Genomic DNA, 24875 nt, shown 5'->3' with positions numbered 1-24875 from the left:
CTTGTTTATTTAATTATTGGCTGCCCACTGTGGGAGGGATCGGATTCCCTGAAGCCTGACACCTCTCAACTCTTCCTTTCACATTGCCCATTTCAATAGACAGCAGCCTTAGACGGAGCCAGACCATCAGTCCACCGACCTTAGTATTGTCTACACTGACTGGCAGTAGCTCTCCAGTGTTTCAGACATGCATCTCTCCCGAAATGTCAGGAGTCGAACCTGGGACCTTCTGCATGCAAAGGAGATGCGCAGCCACTGAGCTGTGACCCTTCCCCGCACTATTAACCGTTGTATTTTTATTTTTATTTTACTCTCAGAAAAAGCCACTTGTAGAATGGTCTGCCTCAGGTGGCAAAATAACTTGGCCAACCTTGAGTTCTATGTATCTTGCCTTGTGTGCTAAGGATGTGGGTGGCGCTGTGGTCTAAACCACAGAGCCTCTTGGGCTTGCCAATGAGGTCAGCGGTTCGAATCCCCATGATGGGGTGAGCTCCTGTTGCTCCGTCCCAGCTCCTGCCAATCTAGCAGTTTGAAAGCACGCCAGTGCAAGTAGATAAATAGGTACCACTGCGACAGGAAGGTAAACAGCGTTTCCGTGCGCTCTGGTTTCTGTCACGGTGTCCCGTTGCGCCAGAAGCGGTTTAGTCATGTTGGCCACATGATCCAGAAAGCTGTCTGTGGACAAACACCGGCTCCCTCGGCCTGAAAAGTGAGATGAGCGCCGCAACCCCATAGTTGCCTTTGACTGGACTTAACCGTCCAGGGGTCCTTTACCTTTTTTTTTACCAAGCTAAATGTTATGGGCCATCCCTCCGCATTGCTGCTGAAGAGTAGCGGCCGTATCCTCGGTTCACAAAGCATATTCCAGATGCAGTGTGTGTGTTTGTGTGTTTGTGTGTTTTCCCGGAGAATGTTTCCCAGAATTCTCTGCAGTGGCTTTGGTGGTAAACAAGTCCATACGAAGCCGGAATGTTTGAAAGCCACTTCCTACGGGTAAAAGCTTGTATTAAAGGGCTTTATCCGCCTAATTGCTCTGTGCCAGGGCTAATGGTTCTAGCTGCTTCATAAATAATCAAATGTTGGTTAAAAGCGATATGGATTGATTTATGGGCATATTGTGATTACACGTCTGATTCCTCCCTTTGTGGGCATGAGAGGTGCTTTCATTTTGTGAGAACTTCCTCTGAGGCACCAGAAAGGCCTATGGGAAAATAGGATAGTGGCATAAAGTTGATTCAAAGCCTCGCTGAGATAGCATCCGTTAAATCTCAGTGCCTATCTGATCGGGAAAGAACACTGTCCCCACTTACACATGTCGGATTGGTTAGGGACAGTGGCGTGTGGCAAAAATTTTCGTAGGTGAACAAGGCCAGAGGCACCAGCTTTCAGGGGCGATTGGGGGGCTGACATGGTGTGTGTGACATCATGCCTCCCTCACTAAGCTGGGCAGAAGCCTGGGCTTTGGGAAGGAGGTGCCAGGCCTCTGACAGGATGCCTCCTTCCCAAAGCCTTTGATTTCCAGGCATCTCTTAAAGGCCTTTTTACGCTGACAGGACTTTGCAGCTCTTCAAACAACTGGTGCTTATTTGAATAATTTTTAATGGTGCTTCACGTTTCCCAGTTATACGTTGCCCTGACAGCTTGTACAGTGGTACCTCAGGTTAAGAACTTAATTCGTTCTGGAGGTCCGTTCTTTCTTTTTTTTAAAAGATATTTATTGAAATTTTCACCTTATTACATTAAAAAAAAATCAAAAAAGAAAAAAAGAAAAAAGTTAAAAACACACAAAGTTTACAATCCTTATTTTCAATAACATATTTCCCAGACTTCCCCACACCTCCCCTTCTTGTATTCCAATTCAAATTATTAGTTCAACAAGTTCTCGTCCCCAATTCTTGACCTTTTTAAATTTAATTCATTTTAGAAAAACCAATTTTAACTTATAAACATCAATATTTGTACATCAATGCTCATTTTTAAAACCTTTTTCTAAAGTTGACCCAAATTCCCTTCCACAAATTCCCCAATTTTCATACTAATAGCAAAACAATATAAAAAAAGGAACAGAATATAATTGTACGCCCTTTGGATTCCCAAACCCCACCCCCCCCTTTCCCGGTTTTGATCCCCAACAAATGTCCATCAGTCTTAGTCTACTATCAGCCTGGAGACCTCACGCCCGAGGCTCTTAATTCTCTCTCAATTCCTCTCTGCGGGTTTTTTTTGATAGTCCTTAGTATTAAACACCAGATCTCGGAGAAGCTCTATCCCAATAGGGTCCATGTTTCTTCCAGCCAGACCTCCATGCTTGAAAGTGGAGCCCGAATCTTGTTTCTTACTCCTTTTAAGTCCAAATGTCCCAAAAGCTCCAGCTTTCACCTTAATCAAATTTGTAATCCATAGGTCTTCAGATCTCCACATAAGGAGATCTCTCCATTCTTCAATCTCCAATTCAGACCAAATTTTCATCATCCAGTACTTATTTTCCTTTGTAGCCATCATGTCAGGCCTCTGGCTCTCCTTTGTCATTTGCAACATAACATCTCCTCCTTCCTTTTCTTCAGAAACAACATATGTCTCTTTTTCCACACTCTCAAATCTCTCAAGTTTCTCTTCTTGTCCAGCTGCATAAGCTTCCTGAGTCAAATCCTTATCAAATTCAATGAGTTTGTTTACTGCTAAGTCCAGAGCTGCAACATTGGTAGCCAAAACATCAATTTGGCCTTGTAACTTTCCCAAGAGAAGAAACACTCTGTCCAATTTAGCTTGAGTTTTTCCTCCTTCAGCCATCTTGTAATGTCCCAAAACCCCCTCTAGAGGGATTTTGGTTACTTATCTTCCTTCCAGTTCAAATCCAAAAATCAAGTTAGTTTATATCAGTTCTTCCTTGTTTTCAACAAAATAACCAAATTGTAACAAATATATCCAACAGAATACTAAGTTCTCTTTTTCCTTCTTGACAGCTAATTTGACAGCTGTCAAACTCTTCTATATCTCCTCACCAGGCTCTCTCGCGGATCACTCCCGGGTCCGGGGGGGTGACACTTCGGCTCTCAAAATTAGCTCTTATCCTCCAGTAAAATTACTTATACTGCCAAATCGTGAAATTAATATCTTTTACTCAATAAAGAAGAAGACGTTCTCTCGACCTTAGTTAGTTAGTCCTTGCTTTAAGTTATTTACAAGACGGGGAGACGGACTTCCTTTTTGCGCCTTCCTGGAGGTCCGTTCTTAACCTCAAACTGTTCTTAACCTGAGGTACCACTTTAGCTAATGGGGCCTCCCACTGCCGCTGCGCTGCAATTTTTGTTCTCATCCTGAGGTAAAGTTCTTAACCCAACCCAAGGTACTATTTCTGGGCTAGCGGAGTCTGAAACCTGAAGCGTCTGTAACCTGAAGCGTCTGTAACCCAAGGTACCACTGTAGTATGGAAAGAACAAAGGGAAGGAAGGGAAGAAAAGATGGCAGCCCGCATCCGTGAAGGAGGCATAATAGCTTCAGGGCATCGAGGCTTTGTGCCTCCCTGTCTCCCTCAGAGCGGAGGGAGGTATTCTGCACAGTTACCTAGAAAATTAGCTCGACTGACATTATGCTGTGCGTTCTCTCGCTTAAAAAACAACAACCCAATAACAATAACGAGAGAAAGATGGCAAAGCGCCCTTTCTGAAGCCCTGTCAGTGTCAGCAGGGTGCCTTGGAATCCGGGTGCCTCATTAGGTAGCACTGGCAGCCCAGGGTGCCTCACCCTTGCTGCGGCTGTGCCTGTCTGCAGGTTTCCCTAATGAGGCCAGCCGTGTCTAGCAATCCTTTGAGGCCTGCTGCCTTGGGCGGGGGGCGCAGAGTGGGGAGCTGCCTTCAGCACCGAGTTTGCAAACGGGAGAGCAGTCAGTTGCTGCCTACCTTTTGATTAGTGCCTTGCGGCAGCGGAGAACTTTGAAAAAGCGACCTAGGAAGGGAAGGATCCCAGGCAGACACACACAGCTCCCTTGTTAGTTTCTTCTGGCAGAGGAGGGAAAGGCTGACAGGCCTCGTTTGTTTTATTCGGCTTTGAAACCCACATCCAGGCGCAAACAGCGGGGAACAGCATGGGCCCACTTAATTTCTAAGTGGTAGGTGCTCATATTCTGTTTGGCTATCAGTTTTGCTTTGGAATTCCAAGAAAACAGCAGCAGCCACAGACACGTCGTTGAAATCAGTGTTTAAAATCAGTGTGGTTTTGAGAGGTTCTGTCTGCCATCTTGATTCAATACAAATTCTATGCAAACACAGGCAGAAACCTACCTCTCAGTCTCTGGAACCATCGTGCCGAATTTGGTTACGCTATCTTAAGAGCGAATAAAACAAGCGTGTTTCCAAGCTATGTTGAAGAACGTGTATGATGTTGTTGGTTTTATGGTACACTGCCCAGAGATCTTACTATTATTGGGCAGTGTATGCTGTAAATCTAGGGGACGCGGGTGGCGCTGTGGGTAAAAGCCTCAGTGCCTAGGGCTTGCCGATCGAAAGGTCGGCGGTTCGAATCCCCGCGGCGGGGTGCGCTCCCGCTGCTCGGTCCCAGCGCCTGCCAACCTAGCAGTTCGAAAGCACCCCCGGGTGCAAGTAGATAAATAGGGACCGCTTACTGGCGGGAAGGTAAATGGTGTTTCCGTGTGCTGCGCTGGCTCGCCAGATGCAGCTTTGTCACGCTGGCCACGTGACCCGGAAGTGTCTCCGGACAGCGCTGGCCCCCGGCCTCTTAAGTGAGATGGGTGCACAACCCTAGAGTCTGTCAAGACTGGCCCGTACGGGCAGGGGTACCTTTACCTTTACCTTATGCTGTAAATACAAGTATGAACCCAGCCCTGATGCGTGGGGGCTGTTGTCTAAGACTCCCATTGTGCATTCATTGCTTCCCCACAAAAAACCCCCTCCAAATGAAACCAAATAATTCTGCAAGGCCAGCCCCCAGACCACTGGCACTTAGCCAGGCTCCTAACCATTAAAGGAGCGTGAACACTGCCATCAAACAGTGGCGGTATGTTTGGTTAAAAGCGGAACGCCTCTCAAATGGCAGCAAGAACACTCACAAGTGTGTGTACTCGGTGGACAGCATCGATGACAGTTTTGACCTGTGACAAAAACAGACCTAGTAAAGTTTGGGAAAGCCACCTCCTATTCCCCTTTGTAGAGCAATAGCATTGGGTAGAAGATAGCTCTCTCTGTGTGTGTGTGTGTGTGTATCTCAGGAGTGTCACAGCCTGGTGGCAGCTTGTGCCGTACGCATTTGCCGTTCTTCCTGTGAGCTGTCCAATTACTGCAGCTCTGGGAAGCAGAAGTCGCATTTAAAATAACACCTGGTAGCCAAGGTGGAATTATAAGCACGACATGCTTGTTACGCAAAAAAGGTCTGTGTTTAACAGCAGCCCAGCATCACCCCAGCGAGGCGGTCAGTTCAGAGCTACAAAAGGTCCGCTTGAACACTTTTTTGTGTTCTGAACCTCTTTTCCTCATCTTCCCTGCTCTTCCTCCCACCATTTTGGCATATTCTCTCTCTCTCTCTCTCTCTCTCTCTCTCTCTCTCTCACACACACACACACACACACACACACCCCATCCCAGACATTAGGCTGCACTGGAGTCTCTTAGCAAAGCAAAGTATGACTCCTCACCCTCCACTCTGTTCTAGGTATTGTGGGGTTGGAGTAGCAGAATGTCACTGTAGGAACGGACTCATTTTTAGAATTTGGAATTGGAACGTGGAGGGCCAGTCGCTGTCAGGAGCTCGGCCTACACATGAGTAGGACCCTGGCAGAGACACATGCCCGACTGGCATGTTCTCTCCCTCCTGGTCTTTCGTTCAGGAGCTTCAAAAGCTTTCTTCAGCCTGAACATCACAGTGACCGATGCCAACCGACACCAGCACACTTAGGGATCTGCAGAGTTTGGGCATCATGCATAACAGACCTCAGCAACTCAGCATTTTGGCTAATCTACTTTATTTACATATAAACACACACGGAGCACTGCAACATGGCTCCCTTTCTCCCTAGCATCAGACAACAAAGAGAAAAAGAACAAAGGACAATAGTCCCACTTCACGAAACACAGTAACACAAACATCCTGTCTCCGTCACTTCCCACTCTGTGGAGTCAAAACATATACTGTCATGTGGTAGACAAAAATCCCATGACTGCAATCATGGAGCAGGAATTCTAACAGTCGCTACCAAGGTTAGGGGTGGGGCAGTGATTGGATTCAGTTTGCCTTTAAAGCTGACCCTTTCAAATCCACCCTTCCTGGAACAATGTGAGAACCAAAACACCGCCATCTTTCAATGTTTTTTTTTTAAAAGATATTTATTAGAGTTTCCAAAAATTTATATAAAATAAAAAAACAGAAGAAAAAAGAAAAACCAAAAATACATACAACACATACATACAACAAAGAGTATAATTTCAATCCCTTATGTTCATATAATTTACTTTCCCGACCTCCTCATACCTCCCCTTTCTGTATTCCAATCTCTAATTATTTAATTTCAGCAAATCCTTCCCCTAATTTCTATTTTAATTTTTGACCTTTCTTTTCTTAATTACATAATCATTACAGCTAGAAACCACTTAATTTCTAAATCAACATCGTTCTAACATTCAATAATTTTACAATATTTCTTAAGATAGTCCTTAAATTTCTTCCAATCTTCTTCTGCCGTCTCTTTCAATGTTTGCGCTTATCCACATTTAGGAATGCATTTCTCCGACAGCAAGCGATGTTTACAAAATTGCATATATTAAGTGAAAGTGTGCCCCCCCCAAATGAATATATTAGTGAAAATAACATACAGAAATGCATTCAGGAGAAACCGCAAAAATGCGTACATTTAGAAACTGTATAGAAGAATGTGTCGATTAGGAGAAAGTCACATTAAAATGCTGAAGTTTTTTTTAAAAACACAAATTGCTGCAGAAATGTGGAGAACAGAATTTAAGATTGGAAAAATGAGAAACGGAAAAAAATCTTTCCACCCCTAATCAAGATGGATCTCAGGAAGAATCATAGGGTTTTCTTGCAACTTGAATCCTTTGGTTCGGGCCCTGGCCTCCAGAGCAGGAGAAATTGTGTTCACCTGTTTCTTTTCTTTCCAGAAACTTGAATGAAGGAAAATGCAGCCCAGCAGGTGCATTGCTTAGGAAACTTAAGCATGACCAAAGATTAATAAAGGATGTGAAAATACAAATTAGATCAATAATCCCCTCTGCAGCCCTCTGTGTTTGAGTTGGATTTCCTGTACAATCTCCATGGCACAAAGGTTGCCAAGTTGCAAAGGAGGACAGTGGATCGCACGAAGCTGCCAAGACAGTTTTTTTTTTTTGGTGTGTGTGGACAGGCGGAGTCCCCCCCAACCCCAGGCGACCCCCGAGCGGAATAATGACTCAAGGCAATGTGCTATGGGGATTAAAATTGGCCACAACTTTATTAAATTTCAGATGTTAGGGAGAATGGATAGGTTTGATCTTCTTGCAGTGCATGGGACTCTCAAGAGTCTCCTCCTGCACCATAATTCAAAAGCATCATTAGAAATGTTTAAAAATAAATAATGAAATAAAAGACACCCAAGTTCTATTTCAGTCCCCTCCAACATCTGGGGTTTTTTTTTTTTGGGGGGGGGGGGTTTGCCAACTAGCTGTTTCTTTCCATTTTATTCTGTCCAGCAGATGCCCATCGACATCTGTCTCTCCTCTTCCTGTTCAATTTTCTTCTTCTGCTTTTGCATTCTGGCTCGTTCTCCACCGCCCCACTCCCATCTTGTCTCTCCTAGACAAGAAAACAAGAACATCATTTCAGGGCCAGGTAGCGGCAGATGGGGCTGACAGAAGGAGAAACATATCTTTGCGCACAAGTGTATATTTATATTACACGAGCCGGCGCACAACACCAAATAAGCCCAAACCTGGGACCATAATAACTCCAGCAACTGTATCTATGGTAACGCAAGCTCACATATAACTCTGGCGAGTCACAGTTAATGAAAACCTTTGGGATGTTGGCTGTTTAATTGTCTCCCTTTATGTTATTTCTTTTTGAGGGTGCTTTGAAAAATCATCGGTATTTAAAGAAATGTAACGAGAGAAGCTATAATTGTACCTGACAAAACCCAAAGCCCGACGTGAACCTCGAAGTCAAGGCGGGGGAAGTTTGTGTGTGTGTGTGTGTAGGAGGGATGGCTTCATGGGAGGGGGGTGGAATTATTAGAGGGGAGAGAAAAAGACAATTTTGCAAGTCACCAAACTGGTTCGGCAATGGCACAATTTCACACTTGATCAAACTGGCCCAACATGGGCTCCTTTTATCCAGCACGAAACCTTTATTGTCTCATTTGCCATACATAAAGATTGAGGCTCCCGTCCAACGCTGATTTGAGCCCATTGTGTGCAAGAGAGAAATTGGCAGAAATTACGTCTGTCTGCGGCGCTCATTATGTATGGCATAAAAAGGACTGATTTGGGGGGTAAATTATACGGGGGGGGTCCCTGTTGATTTTATAGTTTTCCAATCAACAAACTGGATTTAGAAAAGTTAGGTGCATGCCCTGTTATTTCCACCTGGTGGGGGGGTTCATTTGACATTGTTTCCCTTTATTTTGGTCCTTAAAATATGGGCTTTTTTTTCTTTTTCCCCAGGTGTTTTTGATTAGTGAATAATCAGGTCAGGCTTTCCTAAAAACAAATTGCAACGGTTCCATGAATATGATCAGGCTTCAAATATACGTGCATAAACAGATATTCTTAAAATATGAGAGTTATGCTACATATAGCTATTAAAATGTTGAGGTTTAATTATTCGTAACTGTCTTCACCAAGGTGGTTCCTTCCAGACGTCTTGGATTGCAATGTACATCTGCCCCGGCTGATTTATAGCAACGCCAGTTACTTTTCTTTCTATGGCAACAACAAACAATTAAGAATGCAGTCCCTGAAGGATCGTAAGATCAAACAGGCACAGTCTTAGGTCCTGGAAGCATTTGCTTAAAAGAAAAGACGCAATTTTGTTTTCCGTTAGATCAACTCACCAACTGACTTGTTTTTAAAATATATTTTTTATTAAATATTTCTTAGTTTACAAAAATACGTGCATTGTCTCTCTTTTTTCAAGTTGTGTTTTCTACAGATCAGTTTCATTTGTTGTGAGACATTAGTGTCGCGTACATTGTTAGGTTAGGAAGAAAAGGGGAAGAGAGGGGGAGGGGGAATGGTGGGTTGGGTGGGGTGGCAAAGCTTCTATTCTACTTAGTGTATGTGTGGGGTTTTGTGTGGGTCAGCGTCAGTTGTGTGGGATCTCTTACTATTCGCTTGTTGTATTTCCTTGGTGCTGAAGGAGGTTGGGTGTAGCCTAGGGTATAGAATCATAGAATCATAGAGTTGGAATAGACCACAAGGGCCATCGAGTCCAACCCCCTGCCAAGCAGGAAACACCATCAGAGCACTCCTGACATATGGTTGTCAAGGCTCTGCTTAAAGAAGGAGACTCCACCACTCTCCTTGGCAGCAAATTCCACTGTCGAACAGCTCTTACTGTCAGGAAGTTCTTCCTAATGTTTAGGTGGAATCTTCTTTCTTGTAGTTTGGATCCATTGCTCCGTGTCCGCTTCTCTGGAGCAGCAGAAAACAACCTTTCTCCCTCCTCTATATGACATCCTTTGATATATTTGAACATGGCTATCATATCACCCCTTAACCTCCTCTTCTCCAGGCTAAACATGGTTGGTTCTCTTTGGTTGGCTGTAGTGAGATTTGTTTTTGTGTATGAGGGGGGTATGTATGTGTGCATTTTTGGGTCTTCCAAGATAATAATGCCATCATAAAGAGCTCATAACCCATCTACTCTCAGCAGCCAGAAGCATCATAGCCAGACACTGGAGAGACCTGTCAGGAGTAAGCATAGACCAATGGTATCAAATAGTATGAAAAACAGCACTAGAAAAACTAACCAATAAACTGAAACTGACACGGGGCCAAATAGATGAAGACGTATTCACCCTGATATGGTTCCCCTTTATCACCTACACAGCCCAACAAGACAACAACAAAAATCCGCCGACAGCATACGAAGCAATCTGGCTTAACTGACCAACTTACCATATTTTTCTTTCTTTTTTAAAAAATAACCTTTTTATTCAAAATTAAAACAAAACATATCATCCAGAAACATATCATCCTTATCCCCCCCCCCCCAGGCTCCCTCAGCCTGAAAGCAAGATGAGCACCACAACCCCATAGTCAGCTTTGACTGGACTGAACCGTCCAGGGGTCCAGGGGTACCCATTCATGGAAAAGGCTTCAGGAGAAAACCCCAGGGATGAATCCATATCTGCTGCCTTGCGGGACATCTTTCCGGGGCGGGAAAACTAAGAAGTAAACCAGGCTTCCTCAACCTCTAGATGTTTTGAGACTACAATTCCCAGAATCCCTGACCACTGGTCCTGCTAGCTAGGGATCATGGGAGTTGTAGGCCAAAAACATCTGGAGGGCTAAGGTTGAGGAAGCCTGAAGAAAACCCTATACAAATCCAGAGTTGACTCCCTAAGAAAGTTGGATGGTGCCTCCTTCCAGCAACTCCTGCAGCCAACCTGATGCCAAACGCATTGCTCTGTTTTCCTTTGGACCACACCAGCAAGGGAATCTTGTCGTTTGGGCAGCCTAGGATCTCCAGACACACTGCGCAGGCTTGCGCCCCAGGTAGGTAACTTTAGTGCTGCTCATGCAGTGGTTTGACTTCACCCCCAGAGGCGCACTCCATTGTCTCTTGAGACAGACGGATTTCAGCAAGTGATACACATCTAAGGATAGAAACAACCCAATTAAACACATTTTGCACCACCGTAAAGCAAGCTTAGGGGACGTGGGTGGTGCTGTGGGTTAAACCACAGAGCCTAGGACATGCTGATCAGAAAGTCGGCGATTCGAATCCCCGCGACGGGGTGAGCTCCCGTTGCTCGGTCCCTGCTCCTGCCAACCTAGCAGTTCGAAAGCACGTCAAAGTGCAAGTAGATAAATAGGTACCACTCTGGCGGGAAGGTAAACGGCGTTTCCATGCGCTGCTCTGGTTCTCCAGAAGCGGCTTAGTCATGCTGGCCACATGACCCAGAAGCTGTACGCCGGCTCCCTCGGCCAATAAAGTGAGATGAGCGCCGCAACCCCAGAGTCAGCCACGACTGGACCTAATGGTCAGGGGTCCCTTTACCTTTACCTTTAAAGCAAGCTTTGCATTTGGGGAAGGCAGAACCAATTCCAACACAGGAGGCAGCAGTTACAAATTACTGGTCTCTGCAGCCACAGCAGGTGCTGTGATTCTCCAATAGTTTGTCTTCACCCGCAGAGGCGCACTCCATTGCCACTAGAGCAGGCACGGCCAAACTTGGCCCTCCAGCTGATTTGGGACTACAATTCCCATTATCCCTGACCACTGGTCCTGTTAGCTAGGGATGATGGGAGTTGTAGTCCCAAAACAGCTGGAGGGCCTAGTTTGGCCATGCCTACTCTAGAGACAGACGGATGCCAACAAAAATACTGCTTTAAACAGCCATGGGTTCCCCCAAAGAATTCTGGGAGCAGTAGTTTGTTAAGGGTGCTGAGCATTGTTAGGAGATTCCTTTTCCCTTCACAGAGCCACAATTCCCAGAGTTCCCTGTGAAGATGGACAGATTGTGAAACCACTCAGAGAGCGGTAGCTCTGTGAGGGGAAAAGAGGCCGCTAAACAATGTTCAGCACCCTATTCTCTCAGAAATTTGGGTTGGGGTGTGGGGAGCCACGACTGTTTAATGGTGGTATCAGAGTGTGAACATGGCCACAGCGTGAAAGCGTTAGGGAAGCGCTGCAGAATAAATTCACGACTTGTGCACTATTATTGAGTGCATCAGTGCTATGCTGCAGGAAATACTGGCCACAAAAACCCCACATCGGTCTGGAGAGACCCTGAGTAAACATGCACAGGAGAAAACTGATGTGTCTCCTCACACAAAGCTCCCTTGTTTCAGCTGTTAACTGTTGAACCTAATGATGGAGATTGACTTCACCTGCAGATCTCTGTTTAGGCCATTCCTCCTCCTCCTCTTACTGCCTTAATTTTCAAGGTCCACCACCTGATTTTTCCCTCTGCCCCTCATGGAGCTCCTTTCTCTCTTAAGAACCTGCTTCCTGGCAGTACAGAGGCTTTGCTCTCCACCCATCACTCTGTAGCCCTTGTCTCTGTTTTCCCCCTTCCTTCCTTTTCCCTGAACCTCCATTTTGGAAAGTTGAAGAAGTCAAAAGTCTCCTGGAGCGACTCTCGTTGGCAGGAGTTCTTTGAATCTAGGTAAAGCTTCTTTTGAACCGTTATAGCTGCAAGGGTGGGTTAGGGTTCAAATGTATATTCCAGAGCGCCTGCCACACACCATATTGGCTCTGGGATGTTTGTGTTTCTTTTTATTATTTCGCTTTTAAAATGGTCTCTCAGTTGGCAGCAGGAGGGTACCCTGAAAAGAGACTTAAGGACAACACTCATTCTTGACCTCCTGGATTGATTCAGTTAGGATAGGGAGACAAGCAGAAGGGCAAAATGGAAACATGTGTCTTTAGGCATATGCAGAGTGCCTTTTCTGGAACTAGCAACCAGTACTTGAGTATTGGGAAGTGAGGGATGTCATATAGAATAGGAGAACAAGAACAACATACTTTTAAAGAAGATAGGAAAATGTTTATTGAATATATTGGGGGGGGGAGGGAATTGTGTACACTTGAAAACCTTGGTAGTATTACGATAAATTCAAGTTTTGATGGATGTAATAATGGATGACTTAATGGTTTAGTTTATGTAAAATTTGCAGGGATTTATGATATGCAAAATGAACCATGGAAAGAGAAGAAGGGAAGTCATTGGCATTTTAAGGTTGTTTAAATGAACATTCTAAATTGTAAAACAGAAAATTTAATAAAAATTATACATGAAAAAAGGAAGGGAGGGATGGGAGGCTTGGTGTACAAGTTGAGGGGCCTGTGGGAAATGAATGGGGTCAAAAGAAGAGGCACAGAGAGGCCTTGACTCTTAAGGACTAGGAACTTGAAATTGTTGCAAAGAGTGGCAGAACAGTAATTTAGGGGTGACTTTAGATAGAGAAATGAAATGGGGTAACTGTCACTGCTTTATCACCTCTGCCTCCAAGTCCCCTCACAATTGTAGCTTTGTACAGGTGCTGAAAGTAGCTGCTGCTTCTTTTTTGGCAAGTTTTCACAATACAATAAAAGAAACAAACCAATCTACAGGAAGTAAAGAAACGAGATAAAGGAAGAAGGAACAGAAAAAGAAACTATAAGATCCTTCCCTCACAATTGTAGCTTTGCACAGGTGCTGAAAGTAGCTGCTGCTTCTTTTTGCAATTAAAAAAAAAGTTTTTACAATACAATAAAAGAAACAAACCAATCTATGGGAAGAAACGAGATAAAGGAAGAAGGAACAGAAAAAGAAACTACAAGATCCTTCCTCAACTTAACTTTCATCCCCTACAGAGGAAGGTGTGCCCTCCCAGCTCTCACCTGGGCTCATCCCCCTCGTCTTACAGGCTCCCAAAAGGGGTCCAAATTGTCCTTTCCCTTCCTCTGTGTGCAGTTCTTACCAAAGTACAATGAGAGAGAGAGAGAGAGAGAGAGAGAGAGAGAGAGGGCGTGTGTGAGAGAGAGAGCAATAATATAAGAATAATGATAAACACCCAAGGGAGATAAAAGTAAAGAGAGAGAAATAAAGACCTCCAGCTATCCGCCTGTCAGTTGTGTATACAATTATTTCTTCAAAATAGTCAAATGTTCAATCTACATTATTCAATTATTCCTCCCTTTGCTGGACGTTATTTTCCCAGCCTTCCAGCCGGTGCTCTGTTTGTTTTCGTTTCTCAATGAGGAAAGTCTGAAGATTTTCCAGTTACTGCCTTCACGATTGTAAAACAACTCCCCTTTATTCTTTATCTCCTTCTCCAAAAAAAAAAAAGAGGTTGTTTAAAAAAATAAGTCTGTATTTGTATATTAATGCATAGCAGTTCGGTTGCTTTAAAACCTTAATTCGCGTCCCAATCCAGAGCTGAAAGTAACTTTTCGATGGTGTTGCTCTTTCTTAAAGCTGAGCAGTTGAACTGGCTTGAAACTGATATCCCCTATAGCAGGCATCCCCAAACTCGGCCCTCCAGCTGTTTTGGGACTACAACTCCCATGATCCCTAGCTAACAGGACCAGAGGTCAGGGATGATGGGAATTGTAGTCCCAAAACAGCTGGAGGGCTGAGTTTGGGGATGCCTGGCCTATAGCTGAGAGCCTTGCAGGAAGCGTTTGATCATAGAACTGCAGAACTGGAAGGGACCATGAGAGTCATGAAGCAGGAATGTTTTGGCCAATGTGAGACTCGAACCCATGACCCCAAGATTGAGTCTCACGCTCTACCTGTTTGGTTGTTTTTCCAGGTGCTCCCCATGATCTTCTGGGCATGGGGAGTCTTGTTGGAGGGCTGTGCTGTTGTGTGACTCCCCAACCCACCCACCCTCTTCTCCATCTCAACAGATGAAGGGCGATGGCCCTGTGCAATCCTGAGATGGCCTTGGCCTCCCACCTGAAGCGCAGCAGTCCGGTTCCGGTCCAGGGCGGCCCGTACTCCACTCTCCACATCTTCCCTCGCACCAACAGGTCTTTCCCTCTGCTGACCCAAGAGGAGCTGGCAGAGACTCTGGATGGGTAAGTAGAAAGGTAAAGGTAAAGGACCCCTGGACGGTTAAGTCCAGTCAAAGGCGACTATGGGGTTGTGGCGCTCATCTCGCTTTCAGGCCAAGGGAGCCGGCATTTGCCCACAGACAGCTTTCCGGGTCATGTGGCCAGCAGGACTAAACCACTTCTGGCGCAATTGGAAGGAAACCAGAGTGCACAGAAACCCTGTTTACCTTCCTGCCACAGCGGTACCTATTTATCTACTTGCGCTGGCGTGCTTTTGAACTGCTAGGTTGGCAGGAGCCGAGACAGAGCAACGGGAGCTCATTCCTTTTTTTTTTTTTAAAGATTTTTATTAAAGTTTTCAAAAAATTACAAGAAGAAAAAGAAAAAGAAAAAATACAAAGTAAAAACAGTTAAAAACAATTCAATCTTTCCGTATCTTATCTTTCATTTGCTTGTTCCCCAGACCTCCTCACACCTCCCTTTTTTGTATCCAGTTCAATTAGTTGGTTCAGCAAATCCTTTCCCTCTTTGTTTTTATCCTAATCTTTAATCTTAATATATTATAACTTTAGATTATCACCTGTTAACAATCCATTTTTGCACATCTTTATAACATTACTGCTGAAAACCACTTAACTTCAATCCAACAGCATTCTAACATTCATTAATTTTGCAGTATTTCTGTAAATAGTCTTTAAATTTCTTCCAATCTTCTTCCACCGCAACGGGAGCTCATTCCGTCACGGGGATTCAAACCGCTGACCTTCTGATCTGCAAGCCCAAGAGGCTCAGTGGTTTAGACCACAGCACCACCTGTGTCCATCCCAAGTCAAGTTCCTCAATGGTCCTCCTCTGGAGATACTGCTTCTTGAGGCTTCCTTGAAACCTTCTCCCTCTCTTATCCCTGTTGCGAGCGAGTGGACGGGCTGTTGCTCTAGCTGTCGCGATCCCAGTGGTGTGCAGAAGAAGTGCCCTCTCAACCTGGGGCCCCAGAGCTTGTTAGACTACGTCTCCCATCATCCCTGATCACTGGTCCTGCTAGCTAAGGATGATGAGAGTTGTAGTCCAGCCAACGTTTGGGACCCAAGGTTGAGAAAGCCTGCTCTAGGCTGAGGGGGAAATCGATGGCCTTCTTTCAAAGTAGACCAGTGTTTCCCAAACTTAGGTCTCCAGCTGGTTTTGGACTACAATTCCCATCATCCCTGACCATTGATCTTGCAAGCTAGGCATGATGGGAGCTGTAGTCTGAAAAAACAGTTGGAGACCCAAGTTTGGGAAACTCTGGTCTAGGGAATAAGCCCTGCTCAAAGCAGAAAAATCTCTTAAACAAGAGCTCAGAGGGTCTGGTGGCTCTAGAACGATCATGAAACTGTCAAGAAAGCTTACAACAGTTGGAGTTGTTGCTTTTCATCTAGAATTTGCAGGGCAACCAATATCTGGAATATTGTGTACAGTGCCAGTCGCTGCATCTCAAAAATGTAATGTGCAATGTGGAAGGGGGAGGGGGAAACAGTGGCGGACTTCAGGCTTTAAAATTTCAGCGGTGCAGTGTGAAATGCCAAAATCCCGCCCTCCGCCGGACTCTCGCCTTCCGTTGTTCCTCATTGTTGCAGCTCCCTCTTGGCCTGGTGCCCAGTAAAGGTGAACCGGTTGCCCTCCCCTAAACTGCCTCTGCGTCTGAGGGGAACCAAACCTGAGGAGCATAGGAGCCAGCTCCTTGGAGCCAAGGTCCCTTTGGGCCCCCCGATAAAATATTTGAGGGAGCCGGCCCCCTCCCCCAAGTTGGTGGTCATTGCCGTTCAAATGGTGTGCGTGTGCTGCTTCTTGTGATTATGTGGGGTGTGCCATTAAGATAAGACAGGGAATACGCAGGAGAAACAATTTTGAGAAGATATGGAAGGTGTCTGTAGAATTTGTTAAAACAGAAAGGGGTCAAACCATCGCAAGAGGCGCTGAAATTTTGGGAGGTTGGATAGTTACAATGGAATGGTCTCAGGGGTGGCGTGCACATTTTATTCTTGTTTATTTATTATTATTACTTTGTCAAAGTAAAATAATAATAATAACCCAAAACCACCCCCAACCAAAAAATGCTGGACATAGGCCTTTGGTCTGATCTGCCAGGTACAGTGGTACCTCGTGTTAAGAACTTAATTCGTTCCAGAGGTCTGTTCTTAACCTGAGGTACCACTTTAGCTAATGGGGCCTCCTGCCACCGCCGCACAATTTCTGTTCTCATCCTGAAGCAAAGTTCTTAACCCGAGGTACTATTTCTGGGTTAGCGGAGTCTGTAACCTGAAGCGTCTGTAACCCGAGGTACCACTGTATCTTCTGCTCTTACGACTGAAGCAATGTGAATCTGCTCACGCTTTTGACCTGCTGGCAGTAATTCTGTGTGTGGTTCCCCCCCCCCTCACTCTCCTCCTGCTAGCAGCCCCTACGACCTGAGCGACCTCCTCAGCCTGGACCTCTTTGAGAGCAGCCACTGCCCCACGCCCGACTTGCAGCTGATCAGGAGGATTGTCTCGCAGGTGGAGTTCTACCTCTCTGATGAGAACCTGTCGAAGGATGCCTTCCTCCTGAAGCACGTGCAGAAGAACAGGTTGGGCTTTGTCAGCATTAAGCTCCTGACATCTTTCAAAAAGGTAAGGCACTTGGAAAGCATTCGTGGTGGGAGGGCCACGAATACTTTATATATATATATATATATATATATATATATATATATATATAATATTTATATATGAAGGGGACGCGGGTGGCACTGTGGGTAAAAGCCTCAGCGCCTAGGGCTTGCCGATCGAAAGGTCGGCGGTTCGAATCCCCGCGGCGGGGTGCGCTCCCGTTGCTCGGTCCCAGCGCCTGCCAACCTAGCAGTTTGAAAGCACCCCCGGGTGCAAGTAGATAAATAGGGACCGCTTACTAGCGGGAAGGTAAACGGCGTTTCCGTGTGCGGCTCTGGCTCACCAGATGCAGCAATGTCACGCTGGCCACGTGACCCGGAAGTGAGATGGGCGCACAACCCTAGAGTCTGTCAAGTACGGGCAATGTCAGTACGGGCAAGGGTACCTTTACCTTTACCTAATATTTATATATATAATATTTTATATTATATATATTATATTATATATATATATATATATATAAATAATATTTATATATATATAATATTTATATATATATAATATTTTGATTAATTTTCCATTTTACAATATTTAAACACATCTTCATTATCCACTTCTTTTGCTCATATGAGCCTCTGAACTTCCCTCCCTCCCGCCTCACAGTTTTAAAAATTCATTTGTATTTCATAGCATTTATAAATTTTCTATTTTACATTTCACTCATTCAGAATACAGTGTTACCTCGGGTTAAGTACTTAATTCGTTCCGGAGGTCCGTTCTTAACCTGAAACTGTTCTTAACCTGAAGCACCACTTTAGCTAATGGGGCCTTCTGCTGCCGCCGTGCCGCTGGAGCACGATTTCTGTTCTCACCCTGAAGCAAAGTTCTTAACCTGAAGCACTATTTCTGGGTTAGTGGAGTCTGTAACCTGAAGCATATGTAATCTGAAGTGTATGTAACCTGAGGTACCACTGTATCACAATTTTTAAATTAATAAAGGCCAGTGACAATTATCATTACAAGTCTTCTTACAACCATGCTAGTGTTGTTAATTGCTTACAATGGTCCTTCAAGTATTGTATCAATTTACTCCAGTCTTTTTGGAAAGTTTGATCACCTTGGTTTCAGATTTTTCCGGTCAGCTTCGCCAGTTGCGCAGAGTCCATCATCTTCACCTGCCACTCTTCTTTCGTTGGTATTTCTTGTTGTTTCCCTTTTTTGCATGCGTTTGGATCCCAAGGTCAAAGCTGCGACCTCTGCATAGCTGTCAACTTTTCCCTTTTCTTGCGAGGAATCCTATTCGGAATAAGGGAATTTCCCTTAAAAAAGGGAAACGTTGACAGCTATGGACTTCTGTCTTCGGGCAATATGGGGGAAGGGGGCTGTAGCTTAGTGGCCAAGCGACCGCTTTGCATGGCAATGATCCCAGCTTCAATCCCTTGCAATTTCCAAGAGGAAAGACTCTTGTTCCAAATCTCTGGAGAGCCACTGCAGCTCAGTACAGACTATGCTAAGCTGGAAGGTCTGACTCTGTGTCCAATGTATGCTCTGTTCCAAGCCACATAGCTCTGTGGCAGTGATCACATGTTTAGCAAGCTGTGCCTGAGGAAGATGGAGCTGTGCAAATAATAATAATATTTGCACAGCTCCATCCCTCACTCTGAGAAGTGAAGCTACAGGAAACCAGGCAGAGGGCCTTCTTGGTAGTGGCACCTGCCCTGTGGAACGCCCTCCCATCAGATGTCAAGGAGATAAAGAACTATCCAACTTTTAGAAGACATCTGAAGGCAGCCCTGTATCAGGGAGTTTTTAATGTTTGACGTTTTATTCTGTTTTTATACTGTATGTGTTGGAAGCTGCCCAGAGTGGCTGGGGCAACCCAGTCAGATGGGCGGGTAACAACAACAACAGCAACAACAACAACAACAGCAACAACAACAACAACAACAACAATAGCAATTTATTATTTATATGCCACCCATCTGACTGGGTTGCCCCAGCAATGACTGCTCCCCACATTAACTGGGGGGTGGCTTCTGCGTGGTTGCGTGCAGCCCCCCCCGACTCCTGGCAAGGTAGCCTGGCTTCGTCCCCCCCCCCCCCCAAAGCTGGGTACCTGGTGGTTTCCGCCTAGCTTCGACAATTAACCAATCCCAGCTGGGGGCGGGGCGTTGCCAGGGGAGTTGGTCAGGTAGAGTTAGGCCCGCCCCACACTCACAATAGAGGGTGTAGCTTACCTGTTAGTCCTCAGTCGGCTCCAGATCTTCGCCCAATGCCTAAGCCAAGGTCTTCCTACATCTGAAAGTTTAATAAAGTTGTGGCCAATTTTAATCCCATAACACGTTGTCAGGTGTCATTATTCCACTTGGGGGTTGCCTGGGGTTTGTGGGGGTCTCCGCCTGTCCGCGCAAATAAACACAGTAAGACATCAAACATTAAAAACTTTGCTATTTCGGGAGGGGGCGTTATTGGGCAGTTGTTCTTATTTTGATTATGCATTTTGTGGTTTTATATTTTGATTTCATTCTGCGAACCGACCCGAGACCTCCGGGTATAGAGCGGTATATAAATTCAATCTATCTAATCAAATAAATAATAATAATCATTAATAATAAATTTATTACTTTAAAACATGCAAAACTGCCTCTCTCTTTCTCTTCTACTTCCCCCCCTCTTTTTTAACCAGGTGAAATATTTAACCAGAGATTGGCGGGTGACCCTTTACGCCCTGCAGTTTTCGGAGCTGCTGGAGGTCAACGAGGAAGGGACGAAGGTGCGCAGGAAGACCCCCGTCCCCGAACATCTGGTGAACATCCCTTCGAGCAAGATGCTGCTGGCCTGGAACGTCCTTCCGTACGAGCCGGCCGCCCACGGCTCTCTCCAGTTCCAGATGACCTTCCTCAACAACATCACCAAGCTGTTCAGCCCCTTCGGCGACATCGCCTCCATCCGCATCCTCCGGCCCGGCAAGAAGCTCCCTTCGGATGTTAGCAAGTGCTCATCGCGGTACCCAGAGCTCTTGACCAAGTACTGCGCAGTGGTGGAGTACGACAGCTTGGAAAGCACCCGGAAGGCTTTTGAGGAGCTGGTCCGCAGCCAAGCCGCTGCCTCCTCCCTGAATGGGGACGCCATCAAGGTGGTTAGCCTCTCTGGAAGGGGCTCCAAGAAGAAGAGCGTGACCAGTCAGGAAGACGGTGAGGAGGCCGAGGAGGCTGAGAAACCAAGGATGTGGGCCGGCGCGTTGCCTGAAGGCCCTCCGCTTGCCTTTGAAGACTCCTTCTACAGCTCATCGACCGAGTCCGACGGCACGCCGGTATCCACTCCCATCCTGCCTCCGAACTTCCTCTCCGCTCCGGTCTGGCCCACTGCTGGCTTCTGCACCTCTGCTGGCCAGGCCTTCAAGCCCAATTTCTTCAGCATGCCCTGCGCCGGCCCTCGCCCGCTCCTGCACAAGCCGCTGTCGTGGCCGCTCTGCTTCCCTCCTCTCTCCTCGCCCAAGCCCAGCAATGGCCCTTGCGGGTTGCAGAAGCCGCCCAACTCCTGCTGGGAGACGAACGGGCTCGGCGTGGGGGTTCTGTGGCCGCCAAGGCAGCAAGGACCAGCCTGCAGGCAGCAACAGCAGCAGCAGCAGCAACAGCCGCTCCCCTCTCTGAAACCGGAGCCCCTGAGCTCAGCACCCGCTTCCAAAAGGGTGTCTGAATCGCTCCATGCCCGGCTGAAAGTGATTCGGCGTCCTCAAGGCCCGGATGGCACCAGGGGCTTCTACAACACGATTGGGCGAGGGAAATCCGTTTTGCGGCACTAAGCTTTGCGAGCCTTTGGGGGGGGGTCAACTTAATATAGGCTTACGGGGGGGAGCAGGTAGCATTTCTGGGCTGGGGGGTCTAAGGAGAGGGACCCGAGAGTCTGTCTGCGCTGTGGAGAACTGCCTTGTACAGACACCATGTAGACTTCTTCTGAATCTCCCCCAGCTTGGTTTTGCTCCTCCTTTTTTGGCCATTTTGGACTCTCTCTCTTTCTCTCTTTAAACCCCCCCCCCCCCGTCCCCTGATGCCTCGTGTGGTTTTGGCGCTTTGTGGGGTTCTCAACTTGCACCTCTGCTTTCAAGACTATCTCTCTGACTCAGGTGCCGTTGGTCTCCATCCAACCTTCCCCTTCCCCTCAACGCCTTCGTTTCTGTGTGTGCTTTTGGAACTTGACCTTCTGGATTGGTTGCATGGTACGATGAATATGGAGTGTGAATGACTTAAGATTTGATGGATGCCGGCAGGTTTGTGGATAAGATGAGATTTTGAATGCTTGCCTTGTGTTGCTGTGAGAAATTGGTGATGGATCTGCTGTTTTTTTAAAAAAACAACAGTCAATAAAAAAAAGGGTGTGGACATGATCGCTTCGTTTCTCTCTCTTTTTTTTTTGGTCTATGGAAATCGTGAGATTTATGCACGGCTCTTGAGCACAAGAAAACTCAAAAGCGGTTTACAAAACGACAGCAAGAAAATGGAGGGGGAACTCACTCCCGTCCTTTGAAACATACAAAAGTTAAAGCAATAAAATTGCCTCCAACTTTCTAAGCCTCTTGGTGGTCTTGTCTAAATAAGAATGTTTTTAGCAGGCACCGAATAGACCACCGTCTATTCGGTGCCTGCCTGAAGGGATAGCCGCCTGAAGCCTTTGGAGCACAGCGGGAACTCGCACTCTGCTCCAAAGGCTTCGGGTTCCTTTTGCTGAAGTCAGGAGAGCAAGACTCTCCTGGCTTCAGCAGAGAGGGAGAGCTGCGCAGCGCCCCTTCAGCGAAGCGGGAGGAGAAATGGAAGGGCTCCGTTTCTCCTGCCGCTTCGCTGAAGGGGGCGCTGAGCAGAGAGGGGGAGATTTTTTTTTCTTGTTCTCCCCCTCTAAAACAAGGTGCGTCCTATGGTCGGGTGCATCCTATAGAGCGAAAAATACGGTATATTTCTATACCGTATATGAGGCCCCTAGAACAATAAGAAATGCAAAAAAACAAAAAACCCAAAAAACCACTGTTAATAACAACTCATTCTCGAATTGCCCCCCCAAATCAAATTGCACCCCCTGTGGGGCGAGTGGTTAGGAACCACGGCTCTAGGCCATTGCCATCTCTTTAATTCAGCCAAGCGTATGGTTACCGAACGTTTTGCAGATGAAAATTAAGGAGGCTTTGATATTCTTGGAACACACCCCGATTTTCACGCTTGAACTGCTGCCCTCCCACTATATTACATATTGCTGAGGCTTTTCTCTGCCTGCTGTTGATTAGCTTTGGAAGTTGTAGGGAGCAAAAGGAAGCCATTCGCTGGCATATTTTTTTTGTCCCTACGCTTGCATTTAGAGGCAAGAGGCATTCATCTCCAGCACAACCCCTATTGGAGATCTAACTTCTGGGGTTGGGGGCTGAAGCAGGAACTGTAATTATTATTATTATTATTATTATTATTATTATTATTATTATTATTTCCCCAGCAACTCTGGGCGGCTCCCAATCAAGTGTTAAAAACAGTACAGCGTTAAATATTAAAAACTTCCCTGAACAGGGCTGCCTTCAGATGTCTTTTAAAGATAGGATAGCTGCTTATTTCCTTCACATCTGAAGGGAGGGCGTTCCACAGGGTGGGCGCCACTACCGGGAAGGCTCTCTGTCTGGTTCCCTGTAACCTCACTTCTCGCAATGAGGGAACCACCAGAAGGCCCTTGGCGCTGGATTTCAGTGTCCGGGCTGAACGATGGGGGTGGAGATGCTCCTTCAGGTATACAGGACCAAGGCCGTTTAGGGCTTTAAAGGTCAGCACCAACAATTTGAATTGTGCTCGGAAATGTACTGGAAGCCAATGCAGATCTCTCAGAACCGGTGTTATGTGGTCCCGGAGGCCACTCCCAGTCACCAGTCTAGCTGCCGCATTCTGGATTAATTGCAGTTTCCGGGTCACCTTCAAAGGTAGCCCCACGTAGAGCGCGTTGCAGTAGTCCAAGCGGGAGATAACTAGAACGTGCACTACTCTGGCGAGACAGTCCGCGGGCAGGTAAGGTCTTAGCCTGCGTACCAGGTGGAGCTGGTAGACAGCTGCCCTGGACACAGAATTAACCTGCACCTCCATGGACAGCTGTGAGTCCAAAATGACTCCCAGGCTGCGCACCTGGTCCTTCAGGGGCACAGTTACCCCATTCAGGACCAGTGGCAGTTTTATCGCTGTCACCAACACACAAAGTTCACGCGCTCTCAAAATCTCTGCAAGACACACACCCTCCCTCTCTCTCTGCGTGCTCGCATACACATATCACATATTCTTACTGATCTCGATTAACTTTGGTTAACTTTTCCCCCTCTCTGAGGAAAAAAAAACAAGGGAGGGAGGAAGAGGGCCTCTCTGCCAGGAGGAGGGTAAGGAAAGCTGTGGCGAGATGATAAATACAAGACAAGGCTGTCTATTCTTAGAACTCGGCACACTTGAAATGAAATTATAGCAATTAAAAATAAAGCTTTCCTCCCCCCCCCCCACTAGCAGTCATGCTTGCTGGCAGGTACGCTGTGCGCAAGGGAGGAGAAAAAGAGATAGCGTGTGGATGCAGAAACACTCTGCTCCTGTTCGTCATATTTAATGGTTCTAAAAAAACATCGTTTTGGATGACTGACCAGCTTCCAAAATTGGAGATAAAAATATAGAAGTGGGTTGTTATTATTAGCATTCTTCTCCCTTTTATTTGCATAATTTGGCTACGTGGCCATTGAACTTGCTTGCGGAGGCAAGTGGAGCTGGCATGGAATACTGGGGAGCTGTGGATGCGCTAACAAAAGAACTGGATTGATGGAAATGCTTGGGGAAGGACGACAGAACTTCATGGAGGGAAAGGCTTTCAATTTGTTGTTGTTTAGTCGTGTCCGACTCTTCGTGACCCCATGGACCAGAGCACGCCAGGCACTCCTGTCTTCCACTGCCTCCCGCAGTTTGGTCAAACTCATGCTGGTAGCTTCGAGAACACTGTCCAACCACCTCGTCCTCTGTCGTCCCCTTCTCCTTGTGCCCTCCACGTTTCCCAACATCAGGTTCTTTTCCAGGGAGTCTTCTCTTCTCATGAGGTGGCCAAAGTATTGGAGCCTCAGCTTCAGGATCTGTCCTTCCAGTGAGCACTCAGGGCTGATTTCCTTCAGAATGGAGAGGTTTGATCTTCTGGCAGTCCATGGGACTCTCTAGAGTCTCCTCCAGCACCATACTTCAAAAGCATCAATTCTTCGGCGATCAGCCTTCTTTATGGTCCAGCTCTCACTTCCATACATCATTACTGGGAAAACCATAGCTTTTACTATACAGACCTTTGTTGGCAAGGTTTTCAATAGCTACTGGCTATAATGCCTATGTTCTGCTTCCATAGTTTGGAACAGTTATGCTTCTGAATACCTGTTGCTGGAAGCCACATGATGGGAGAGTGCCACTGTGCTTGGGGTCTTGCTTGTGGGTTTCCCACAACCATCTGTTAAGTGTAATAATTTAATTCACCGAAATTGCAAGTGCTTGTATGCATTACTATGTGTTT

General features: G+C 46.2%; 1 protein-coding gene across 1 annotated transcript; it reads left to right on the top strand.

The window, feature by feature from the left end:
• The first annotated feature begins 14296 nt into the window (after window positions 1–14296).
• On the top strand, window positions 14297–21359 carry LOC114582800 (la-related protein 6-like). Its single transcript, XM_028704079.2, has 3 exons — window positions 14297–14730; window positions 17138–17351; window positions 20017–21359. The coding sequence occupies exons 1-3, from the start codon at window positions 14570–14572 to the stop codon at window positions 21133–21135; spliced, it is 1494 nt and encodes a 497-aa protein (XP_028559912.2). The 5' UTR covers window positions 14297–14569; the 3' UTR covers window positions 21136–21359.
• Window positions 21360–24875: the final 3516 nt, after the last annotated feature.

This window comes from Podarcis muralis, chromosome 13, assembly GCF_964188315.1.
Source record: "Podarcis muralis chromosome 13, rPodMur119.hap1.1, whole genome shotgun sequence".
Taxonomy (NCBI): Eukaryota; Metazoa; Chordata; class Lepidosauria; order Squamata; family Lacertidae; genus Podarcis; species Podarcis muralis.
The sequence above is the reverse complement of the archived record's forward strand: the minus strand, read 5'-3'. Positions and strand labels throughout refer to the sequence as shown.